The sequence below is a fragment of the Oratosquilla oratoria genome, chromosome 17, assembly GCF_046742065.1.
Source record: "Oratosquilla oratoria isolate Oo_2021 chromosome 17, ASM4674206v1, whole genome shotgun sequence".
Taxonomy (NCBI): domain Eukaryota; kingdom Metazoa; phylum Arthropoda; class Malacostraca; order Stomatopoda; family Squillidae; genus Oratosquilla; species Oratosquilla oratoria.
The window spans coordinates 18,888,641-18,901,070 of record NC_134793.1 but is presented as its reverse complement, the minus strand read 5'-3'; the positions used below and the strand labels follow the sequence as shown (position 1 = coordinate 18,901,070).

At 44.8% G+C, this 12,430-nt stretch overlaps 1 protein-coding gene across 1 annotated transcript in view; it reads left to right on the top strand.

The window, feature by feature from the left end:
- The window catches only part of LOC143034466 (uncharacterized), a 126,055-nt gene that overhangs the window by 101,667 nt on the left and 11,958 nt on the right, over nucleotides 1–12,430 (top strand). The window contains exon 3 of the mRNA XM_076200551.1: nucleotides 7,523–7,709. Within this exon, the coding sequence (XP_076056666.1) occupies nucleotides 7,523–7,709 (187 nt within the window). The remainder of the gene's footprint in view (nucleotides 1–7,522; nucleotides 7,710–12,430) is intronic.

Below are 12,430 nucleotides of genomic sequence, written 5' to 3'. Positions count from 1 at the left end.
GGTGCTCATCGTTCCCTGCTGTTGCTGTACCTGACCCTCCTCCACCTCCCCCCTCGACTCACGCAAAATTAAACTCCATTCGTAGAAGAAAGCTGAATACCTTATTGATTTGTCTGTCCTTCCGTTCTAATACCCTACTCCGTTACATCTTCGGCGCTATTGCTGTTACTAAAGGATAGAAGCGCTGGTTATCCGCAAGTAGATACGATTCCTCGGTCTCTCTTCTTCCCACCACTGCCAGTGTTTGTTACTTTTCATACGTGTACCTCTTCGTCTTGATACTGGTCTCGCACCTCATCGTGATCATCATGTGCTTTGTCTTCCAAGAAATGGATGATGTATTAGTACCTGGGATGGACGGAGAAGACGGGGGTGATGCTCCTTCGCTGCTCTGGTGTCGGGTCGAGCTGGACAGAACTAGATTTGTTTTTACTGGCGCTTCTATCCTTGTGGAGGGTTTTGCTTCTGAAAAAGTGTGGCAGAGGTAGAAATATTTCCCAGTGGGGCACCTTCCTCGACTTGGATCTAGTTCGAGTGACTTTTTTTTTTATTGATTTTAAATTAATCTGATTATCTGGGATGACGTAAATGTCCATGCATTTCTACAAGTATGACGATTTTATTCATCCACTCAACTAATTAATCTATATCTCAAAAAGAACTTTAGGGTAGGATAAAGCAGTGATCCTGAAGCAGGTGAAAGGACCCGTTGGAAAGAATTCTGTTCTTGCAAAGAAGAAGCAGGAGGAGGAAGAGGAGGAGGAGGAGGAGGAGGAGGAGGAGGAGGGGCCACTGAAGTTCTCGGATGCCCCGTTACATCAAGTTTTCGCCTCTCTGGTCACTCTAACCTTGCCCCTGCTGGCTACCTGCTCTACCACATGCTTTACACGTCGCCCGCTGAGTACACATCAGCTCTCCCTGCTGGATCAGCTGACTGCATAATCTAATAACTGCTCTACCTACCTGCTGACTGCTACGTCTATGTGTGCGTTACCTGCTGGCTGTCTTATGTCACCTGCTGACGATATAAACATCCGTTTTTTCGAAGGTTTGCGTCTCGGCTCACCGTTTATAGTACAGCCCAGGCGGGAACTTGTTCCTTCTATATAAAGAATCGCGACAAACTTCGCAGAATGGCCACAAAATGGCGGCGTGCTCGGAGTTGTCCCAACCCTCTGTATAAAGGGAATGTTAGTGCATCAGAATGCACAACAGCCAGGCATGTTCAGTGAACAACCACAAAGGGTTCGAAGAATCCATAGCACGAACACACAGAAGCCCGAACGAAAACGACTTGGCCACAAAATGGCTACCTGGGTCACGTGACTGATGTTTGTAGTGTCGTCATGTAGCTACCTTCTGTATATGAAGAGAGTCTACAGGAGACCAATCTTCAGGAGGCAAACCGACCCCAAACATCACACTGAAACTCGTGGCGCAGTTGGTAGAGGCCCCGGCTACCACTACGGAAGTCCGGGTTCTTCATCCCGCCCAGGGCTGAAATAATTTCAGTATCGCTGCGCTGCGGGTTGTTACTCCAATTCTCGTGGGCGGGGAGTTGTGTGTGTGTGTGTGCGTGTAAGGTCACAGTATTACCCATAGATCGGTCATATACGAGCTCTGAGCTCTCTTCCGGGATGGAAATAGCTGTCGATCACGAGTCCAACACGTGATGCAAAGACCATGGTAAAGCCACCCAAGTATACGATACATCTTGCTATAGAAGGATTTGTGTATATGTGTATGTGTATATATATATATATATATATATATATATATGAGAAGTAATTTGTGCATCAATAATGCCGGTGTCACATTATGCGGCGAAGTTGGATGCGGCCAGATGTTGTTTGCAAGTTCTATTAACTGAATAAAATTACCTGGTGATAGACAGAACGTTATATAAGATCACTATCTCGCCCTTCTCATAACCCTTGGAATCAAATGACTCACAATAAGGGAGACTTTGCTGTCGCCAACAACCACAACGACGGCGCCGCGCCGGACAATGTGACATGGAGCTACCGAGATGTTTTTACGTAGTCCTGACGTTCCATGGTTCACATTTGTGTCCGATGTGGCACGAGACAGTCTTGAACGAACGAACGGGAACCGGGGCTATGCCGTTAATAAAATCACCTGCCGACAGACACTGACAGTAAAGTGACAAACCTTCATCTCGAACAGCGAGCAATTAAACTTTTTTTTTTATAATATGTCGCTCCTGATTACTAGGATAGAAACGCTGGTAAACTACAGTCCAAATCAACAACAGATAATTAACAACCATAACTCGACCTGGGGACACCAATTGCTACTATGTGAATAACCCAGTAACAAAATATTATTTAAAAAAAAAGTTATCTAGTCATCTTATTATTTACTAATTAATTATTGTATTACCCAGTGGGCGGGACACAGGTATGACCCGTCATCCATGAGGAGCTAAGATGAAAGGTGGGGAGAGGGTGATGGATGGGAGTGGAATGGGTGGGAGTTGGTACGTGCCTTTTGACTTGGCTACCCCCCCCCCCTTTTAAAGAGGAAAAATCCCTTGTATATTTATTCGTCTGTAACCTTTACACTCGACCAGTCATTAAAATTCCACATTCTTGAAGAAATTTGCAAGTTCAATTCATTCTCCGTCCCCCAAATGAACCATTATGGGGCTTTAGTCCTGTTTTTATTAATATATAATTGATGACGAATATGTCTCTCTTTTATTTTTTTATCGTATGATGTTTCGTTTTATACTGATACACAGACAGATGATGGGGCCTTTGTGTTTTAAAAAGGAGACTAAATTGAGGGTCAGGGGGAGGGGGGGTCAGGACGAGGAGACTAGGGATCCCCCCCTCTCTCCCCCCTCCCACCCACACACATCCTCTCATCCATGTTCCTCACGAAGAGACAAGAATCTCAGTTCACAAATTGTGTCAATTTTGTGAGAAGTCGTCGTAATTCTTAGGTGTAAACTATCATGATAAGTAGTTGGCAGGTATCAATCCAGATCCTAGTAGCTCGTGGACTATACATCATTGCCATCTCATCTTCATCCTCCAGTCTCCTCCTCCTCTTCTTCCTCGCCGTTACTGCCACGCACTGCCTTTGGGAGCTCCTGGTGCTCAACATCCCTCTCCCGGATGCGCCTCTTGGGTACAGCAGCCGTTCCACTATCACCACAGGACGCGTTCGACCGTCAAACCAAAAACCTCGAACAAAGAGCCACATCAAAGACATCACCGCCAGTGGGGGGTGGGGGGTGTCTTGACAAGTAGCTTTTAAGAGTTCTGCAACAACAAACCGCTTTCCTGAGACGCGTTCTGTAAACATCAAAGAAAACACAAAACCCGTCGATTTGATCCAATTGGGTGATGGTGCGGAAGGTGCGAAGAATAGGTTAGTGATGGTGGGGTGGTGATAATGGTAGGTGGTGATAGTGAATGATGGTGATAGGGAATGGTGGTAGGTGATGATTGTGGTTGGTGATAACAGTAGCAGGTGGTGGTAATAGTTTGGCGATGATAGTGGTAAGTGATGGTGGAGTGGTAGGCAATGGTGCTAGTGGTGGTCATCGTGGGTGGTGGTGGCAGTGGTGTCGCCCTTGCGACTTTTTGTAGCCGCCTCTTCCACCTCCTCCACCGCAGCCTCCTCCTCGTCCGCAGTTTTCCCTCCACGTGTGCAGCAGTCTTCTTCTTCTTCTTCTCCTCCCCCTCCTGCCAGGCGCGAGTTTCTCCGTCTCTTCCCTCCTGAAATTTCTCCTTCCCCACTTCCCACACCACCTCTTCTCCGTTCTAACCACCTCGGACAGAAGCGCCGGAACTCGATGTCGAAAATATGCATACCTTACCTTCTGCATGTCTGAGGATGAACTGGGCTTGGAAACATAAGAACACAAGAATGAAGGAGACTGCAAGAGACCATAAGGCCTACAAAAGGCAGTTCCATATCCATCCCCATCCATAAAGTTGTCTAGCCGTTTCTTAAAACAACTGATAGTTTCAGCGCTCACTACATGGTTACTAAGTCTATTCCATTCGTTGACCACCCTATTAGTAAACCAATTCTTGCTTATTTCCTTCTTGAAAAGATTGTGTAAGATATGGTGTGTAAGACTTTATATATTTATTTGCACACAGCTTTGGTTTCTCTAACAATTTGACCTCAGGTCGTCTTGACCTATGACTTGTTTGACCTGACCCGTTTCCCTGAGTCTCCTACTATGACTCGCGCCTATTCATTCTTGTACGTATTGATCAGCATCTTAATCTAAATGACCCTACTGTCTCGTACTGACCTGACCTTAACCTAGGTCATCCACGGGGGCACAACCATTGACACTGATCTCGATTCTTATCTTGGTGATTTTCCTTACCTAACAGTTCCTTCTAGAAGAGATAAAGAAGTGCATTGAGGAAGGAAAAGCATATATATATATATATATATATATATGTATGTTTGTGTGTGTGTGCGCGCACGCAAAGTAGACCACTTGGAAAAAAAAAACTTACGAAGCAGAGCGCTTTCGTATATCACATCCAGTGCATCTTCGTACTTTTTTGCACAGGATGTAATATACGAAAGCGCTTTGCTTCGTTAGTTTATTTTTTCTAAGTGGTCTACTTTGCATAAGTGAACACACGTACCCGTGTTCTTATTAGCATATATATAATATGTGTGTGCGTGTGTGTTAGTGAGACTGAATTTGTCGAATCCGTACGGGGTACTGAATGTGTAAGTCATGTGTTGTACGTATTTCACAGACTTGTAGCACCTCTACGGACCAGAGCCACTAAGCATTCTTATGATTGGAGACTTATCTTCACTTGAACTGATACTCAAATCCACTATACCTCTGTTCTTTTCTCAAATTCTTAAGTAGCCCGAATGACGGCTACCCCCATGATAAGGTGGAAAAAGGGTAAACAAATATACCATTACTGGGATTCAGGTAATTAGTCTCGAGTCCACTGGAGGACAAAGGCTTCCCTCATACAGTCTCACAAAATATTTGTGTCAATAAACTGCTGCCTTTGTTATTGGTTATTACTCTTTCGGTCTACTGAAGTCTTCGTTATTGTTCTTTTCAAGTTGTTATTGTTCTTGATTTAGTTTTATAATTATTCTTCTAGCAGACGTTTTCGTTATACAATGTATAATGTAATGTACAATGTATGTATAATGTGTGTGTCCATTGTATCACGCGTTTGCAATAACGATTTTACTGTAGATACATTTGCTGTGGTCACCAGGAACATTCAAGTTACTGTGAAAAAATAGATGAACTAATAAGTGAACAATAAAAAAGGAACATTATCAACATTACATGCCATTTCCGAAATCATTCGTATTAATTTTGGTTATTTTATTCTCGCTGATAGTCTTTTGTCTTCATGAGCCCATCTCCATCCTTTCTTCCTCCACGACATTTGCTCTACACAGGCATCTCCTCGTCTCACCGCTTCCTCTTCATCCTCATGCCAAATTTCGATGATAAAAAGCGCCTTACTGTAACATCGTCATCAACAGCCGGCTGGCCGGCGGGTTGACTGGCCAGCCGGCCGGCCGGCCAGCCTCCGGATTGGCCGGGACGGGACGTTCCCAAATGGGATTAACCTCTTGCTTTCAGTTTAACCTTAACCTTCACACCCTCTCCTCCTCCTCCTCCTCCTCACATCCACCCGCTTGCACGACTTTAGAAATACGTATACAAATAAACATGGAACACGTGGCCATGTATTCAGTGTCTGTGAGGTCGTCTTTCTTGATGGAACATTTTTGATTGACAAATCAAGGGACACATGCCAAATATAGAGTATCTGGCAACTTCAACAGGCTTGCCAACTGCTCCAATAAATACAAACACCACCACACTTCTCTCCGTGTATGTGTCATTTTGCATTGTCGTTTTATTTTATATATTCTTTATTTATTTATTTATTGTGGAAATATCTCTTTGTGATAGTGATGTTCTTAGACTACTCTGTCAGACGCCAAACCATTTAATTCAGCCAAAGCGAGACAACTAGAGAGAGAATAGAAAACGAGAGAGACGTACCCAAACTTTCAAGCAAATTCCAAAATTGTGCGGTTTAAGTTTATGGACAGCTGAGCCTGCTGCTGCTGGGGTGCAGCTGTGCAGCTGCGGGCGCGACAGCTGGACGAGCTGTACTAATGCGAGACACCCCCACCCCCACCACCTCCTCAGTGAGACGACCGAAGAAGGTAATTGCGTTCTGGACGTACTCGACATTCCTCAGGGCTCCCCATGCACAGACGAGAAACAGACACACAGACAAGACACAGACTTTGTAGTCAGGTATGATGCAACTGGAGAGTACGATAAGTACAATTAGGTAAATGCACAGAGACAGACAGACAGACACGGAGTTTGTAGTCAGGTATGATCATTGTTAGAGACAGGAACCAATCAAGCGTTGATCTTTCTTTATTCACTACAACTAGATAAACACACACACACACACTTGTTCTAGAGCAATGACCCGGAAAAAGAACTCTTATACACACACACACATGTATACATGTAAACTTGTGATACGTACACGGACTTGTAGAAAACAGAATCCGAACCAGAAGTACGAACAAGGTAACCCATCCACTTTGCCAGGTACACACACAAACAAACAAACAAACACACACACACACACACACACACACACACACACACACACACACACACACACACACACACACACCTACCTAGCCTTATTCTCACATCAAATTACACTCGCCCTTCTCTGGCGTGACTTTCTCGTCTCTTCCTCAGCGAGATCCCAGGATCATCCAGGCATGGATTCAACGTGTTTTTTTCATACACACCATATTTATGTATTACTGTTCCACCGTCTCCTGTAGATCACTCCAAACACTCAAATTAAATTGTTTGGCTTCTACTAACTACCACTAAAGGTTTGTGGTCCATATTTTATAATTGTGGTCCACAACCTCTTGGTTGAGAACAGCTAATCTGCAGGATAAACAACAAGTTAGTAAACACCTTGATCAACGCATTACTCGAGTTGAAGAAAATGCTTAGGCCGTGAAGAAGGGTTCGGGGGTGTGGGGAGGGGTGGAAAGGTAAAGAAAAGACAATCGAATGTATAATCTACATAGAGTAAGTAAACGAAGGTAAAGAAAGCTTTCGTTGTTCGGGGGACCTGAGAAGGACAAAGTGACTAACTTACGTAAGGCCAAGAAGTGTACAGACCTCACGAGACCTGTAGCATGACATAGGTGACCTTAGGTCAGTACCTAAGGTCACCTATGGCCGGGTATCATCAAAATTAGATATCTTTAAGGATAGGGAGGTAGGTAGAAGTGCCAAGTGTAGGCCTTATGGTCTCTTACAGTTTACTCCCGTTCTTATGTAAGTTCTTAAAACTCTTGTGTTCATTCTCACCTCTACGGCATTATAAGCATAAATAATAAAAAAAATGTAGACATTGTATATGTGTTATTCATTCTATAATAACGATTTCTTCTCCCTCTCTCTCCTGCTCAGGGTCTTACGGTAGTGGGCACCTTCTTCTCGACGTACCTCCCCGAGTGGCCCTCAGACAACCTCGCCCTCTGGCTCTCCTTGGCCGAGGGCCTCCTACTGCCCCTCCTGCTCGGCCTCGTGGACTCCACCTTCAGCGAGGCAGCAGGAGCTTCCTGCAGCAGAGATCGGCAACAACGGCGCTGTGAGGGTAAGTGACTGCATCGCACACATTGTGTGTATGCGTGTATGTATGTGTGCATGTTTGTACTGTATGTATGTATGTACCGTGTGTATGTATGTGTGCATGTATGTACCGTGTGTATATGTGTGTATGTATGTACCGTGTATATGTATGTATGTACTGTGTGTATGTGTGTGCATGTACTTTATGTATGCTTGTGTGCATGTATGTACCGTATACATGTATTTCATAAGTAATTATAATAATGATGATAACGATGGTAATAATGATAATCGGTTATGATGTATGCATATACATATGTATCCTTATAAACAAACATGCAAGTGGGTAGGAAGGAAAACGCAGGAATTTTAGTTTGAGCTTATTCCTGACTAGCTTCGCTGTTGGGCTTACTTGTGAAACTAGTCAGGAATAAACTCGGACTAAGTCTCCTGTGTTTCCTACAACCACTCGCGTCAACCTGGCAGAATGCTTCAACAAATCCATCTTATGTCGGAGGTACTGATTTTGTTTAGAAAAAAAAAAGAAAAGAAAAAAAAAAGAGGATAAGGCAGTTTTGCACACCGACACAACCAGTGGCATGAAACCGGTCGCAGTGGATGCCTACAGTCTGTGAAAACAGTATTCCTTGTACGCTTGCCCACTAGCAGCCGGGTACCTGCATTTCTGAAATAAATAAAGGAAGAATAAATGTTTATGTTCATAAAGTGAAGGAACTACTTTCAGTCTAGGTACCCGTTACGATCGGTTTCATGCAACTGATTGCGTCCGTGTTACTAGCTGCCTTAGAGTCCAAGACTTAGATTAACATTTCTAGTCGAGAAGAACTAATCTAGAATGTTTTGGATGATGATTGCACGCTAAAATAAGAGTGATTAGAGTGAGCGAGCCATATATGCGAAATCAAAGAAATGTATTTGGATCTTAATCTATGGCGTTCTGTTCGAGCGTTAAAAGACTAAACGGGATGGGGCGTCGCTACATGTGACAGAGGTCGAGGCGAGGGCGGTTCGAACCCTGCCACCGGCGAGTTGAACCAAGGGAATGGTTCATTATATCCCACGTTATAAATTTCTCTGTAAGGAGCACCGTCCTAGCCTCCGGATAGAGGGGAATTTAAAACTAATCATTATCATCAGGAATTGAGCTAACAGAGCATTAGGTTTCATTGCTAGAACGGTTACGAATTAAAGTGGAGAGGTAATTATCAAATTCTATCTGGCGGTAGTTAGACCCATCCTCGACTGTGCTGTACAATTTTGGTCTCAGTTTTATAGAACGGATATCAATTCACTAGAATCGGTACAGAGGAAAATTGACCAAAATTATTCATGGGCCCAGAGTGCGGGGTGATCTAATTGTTGTTCAAGTGGATCAAGGGCTTTAACAAAGGGTGACGCAAACTAGGTCATCATATTAAAACAACAAGGCAGGACTCGCAGTAATGGACCTGAACTGGACAATTTTAGATTTGAGAAGGAAATGGGCAAGAACTAGTTTACCAACGAATGAAATAGACTTAGTAACCATGTCGTGAGCGCTGAAATTATAAGTTGTTTTAAAAAAAAGTTAGACTACTTTATTGATGGGGATGATAGGTGGTAATGGACATGGAACTGCCTAGTGTAGGCCTTATGGTCTCTTGCAGTCTCCTTCATTCTTATGTTCTTGTTCTTATAATCGTCATACTCAAAGGAGGAAACAGAAAATGAACATAATATACCGCATCAGTCACATCACTAGTTTCTTATATACATGGAAGGCTTGAACTGTTACTCACGAAATAAAAACAGCAATTAATAAAATAAAAATGTTCTTGTGTCGCAAAGGGATAATGTAGTGGGAAAATGTCATATCACTTGACGAGACATCGTGGGAGAAGAAACACGAGATTTGTCAAATGATAAAGTTGGATGAAGGACTTCTCATAGGAACAGGAAACTGGAAAAAAAATTCACAGGAAGACGTCAAAGTTTCGTGTCACGTGGGTGTCACATATGCAAATTTACTGATCCGAGATTGGATTATGTGCCAATTCGGACACTGCAAACCGAATATATTTGGGGGAACGGCCGAGTGGGTCAGGATAGGATTTTGAGCGAGGCAGAGCGTATGGTGAGAACTCTTTCCCAACGGGTCCCTTCCCCGACTTCGGAACCACTTCGGAGGGGGAAAAGGAGAACAAAAAAAAAAAAAAAAAAATCATGTGGAGTGTAGACAGCCGCAACGTTTGAATATCGCGAATAGAAATCGTGGTTTCAGTCGAAGTAGTTTTTTTTTAAATCTCGAAATCCAATTCTTCAAAATCTAATTCCAAAACTCGTTCCTCAACTTCCGCAAGAAAACCGCTGAAAAATCAGAACACGAAGCTCCATCAAGAATTGCGGTTTTTCTTCAAGAAGACGACTTCTCAAAATTCGGCCAATTCCTCTCATGATTACATCCAATAACATCTGCCACGAGTTTTACTAACTAGAAACCCGCAGCCCCGCGATGGCCGGCAACGGCACCCCTGGACCATTCCACAGACCCATTTTACACGTATCGACTTTTCGCCGTGCGCCGTCCACGACACGACGTCGTGTTCTCAATTAAACCATGGGTGTCTATGGACACTTTCACATGCCAAGACAACGACCACGTGTGAAAGCGTCCATGAACATCCATGGTTATTTGAGAGCACGACGTCGTGTCGTGGACGGCGCACGGCGAAAAGTCGATACGTGTGAATCGAGCCACAGAGCTGTTGTATTTGTGTGGGACTGTTGCCGTGTCACCGCCTTCATGCAGCAGTGGTAGGAGTGGGACTAGTCCGGGGATCAAATGCCAGCCCCTGGGGTTGCACCTTCAGAAAACGAGTTCATGGGTCTTGAAGATAGGGAGACGCTTCTCTCGGCCGTCTATCAAGCAGATACCCGTTACCACCTCTTCGGAAAGGCAAAGGTCTCAAGTTTGCATCAAGCCGTCTCCTCACGGTTCTTCAGAGACATTCACAATTGGGAGAAGACTTCTCCCTCTTGTTCTTCTACTTCTTCTTCTCCCTCTTCTTCTACCTCTCCCTATTCTTCTTCAATTTCTTCTCCCTCTTCTCCTTCTCCCTCTTCTTCTTCTTCAATTTCTTTTCCCTCTTCTTCTCCCTGTTCTTCTTCTTTAATTTCTTCTCCCTCTTCTTCTTCTTTTTCTTCAAGAAGTTCTTATTTTACGGCTCATAGCAGCCGAAGCCGCAGGAGCGCGTGCGCTCTCTCCCACTTGTGGTTTTCTCCGCCGTCCTTCCTGGTCGCGACAGTAGTCGACTTCTTCCCGGCTCCCTCTAACTCGTCGAATCCGTGACGAGTCTCGTGGACATGGAACGCGTCTGTACGCGTGCTAGACATCCTACAACAGCGGTCCCCATCCCGGGGCTCCTTCGTGTGTGTACGTGTGATTCACCATGGTCTTGGATCACGTGTTGGAGTCGTGATCGACAGCTATTTTCCTCCCGGATGAGAGCTCAGAGCTCACGTATGATCGATCTATAGGAAATGCTGTGACCTTACACGCACACACCCAACTCCCCGCCCACGAGAGTTGGAGTAACAATCCGCAGCGCAGCGATACTTAAATTATTTCAGCCCTGGGCGGGATTCGAACCCGGAGCGCTGTAGTGGGTTCTCAGGGTTCCTCGGGAGGGGGGGGGGTTCCTGGGGAAGAGGAGGGTTAATGTTACAAGGAAGGTTCTTAGGAGGTTCTTGGGAGTCCTGGGGTTTCTTAGGAATCCCAAGCATCTACCAAGCTCTGGGGGACACACCCCATACTCTGACATCACTAAATTATTCTTACGGCACTAAGAACATCCGTAGCGAGCTCGCCTCCCGCATCACTAAAACCTCTACAACTCAGCAAGCACAGACACACACACACACACACAAAATCCTAACCAAACTATAAAACATCCTTAACTATACCTATACTATAGACTAAACTATACGTGAAATATGGAATAACAACGACGCGAAATAGTCCACACGGAGAGAGGCGCCGTGAACAGCAGTTCATAAACCCGAAGCTCACTCCCGTCCTCCTAAAAATCACGAACCCACCCAGAGCTCCAAGTCCTTCCCAATTTGTATTTTTCTTGTGATTTTCTCATAAATTTTGATAACGTGTGTTTGTTGCCCTGTACATCTATATATTTGCCCTGTACATCTATATATCAAACTGCCGCCAGGCGATTTTATTCAGTTTGAGGAACGTCATCCTTATACACAGGGGGGGACCCCTAGTTCCTGGTGTTCCCCCTAGTCGACTCGGCAAGTGTTCAGGTAGAACACATGTTCAGCTTGAACACCTGTTCAGGATTGGGGTCACTTTCCCCCCAAAGGGGGTGGGGGAGGGGGGGAGAAGCTGAACCCTTAGAGCAGGTGTTTTTATCGATGGGGGGGGGGGTTATCCATACATACCCCATGAGTGGGGTGGTTATGTGTGTGTGTGTGATTTGTGATTCACCATGGTCTTGGATCACGTGTTGGACTTGTGATCGACAGCTATTTCCATCCCGGAAGAGAGCTCAGAGCTCATATATGACCGATCTTTTGGTAATGCTGTGACCTTACGCGCGCACACACACCCAACTCCCCGACCACGAGAGTTGGAGTAACGACTCGCAGCGCAGCGATACTGAAATTATTTCACACCTGGGCGGGATTCGAACCCGGACCGCCGTAGTGGCAGGCGAGAACTAACCACTT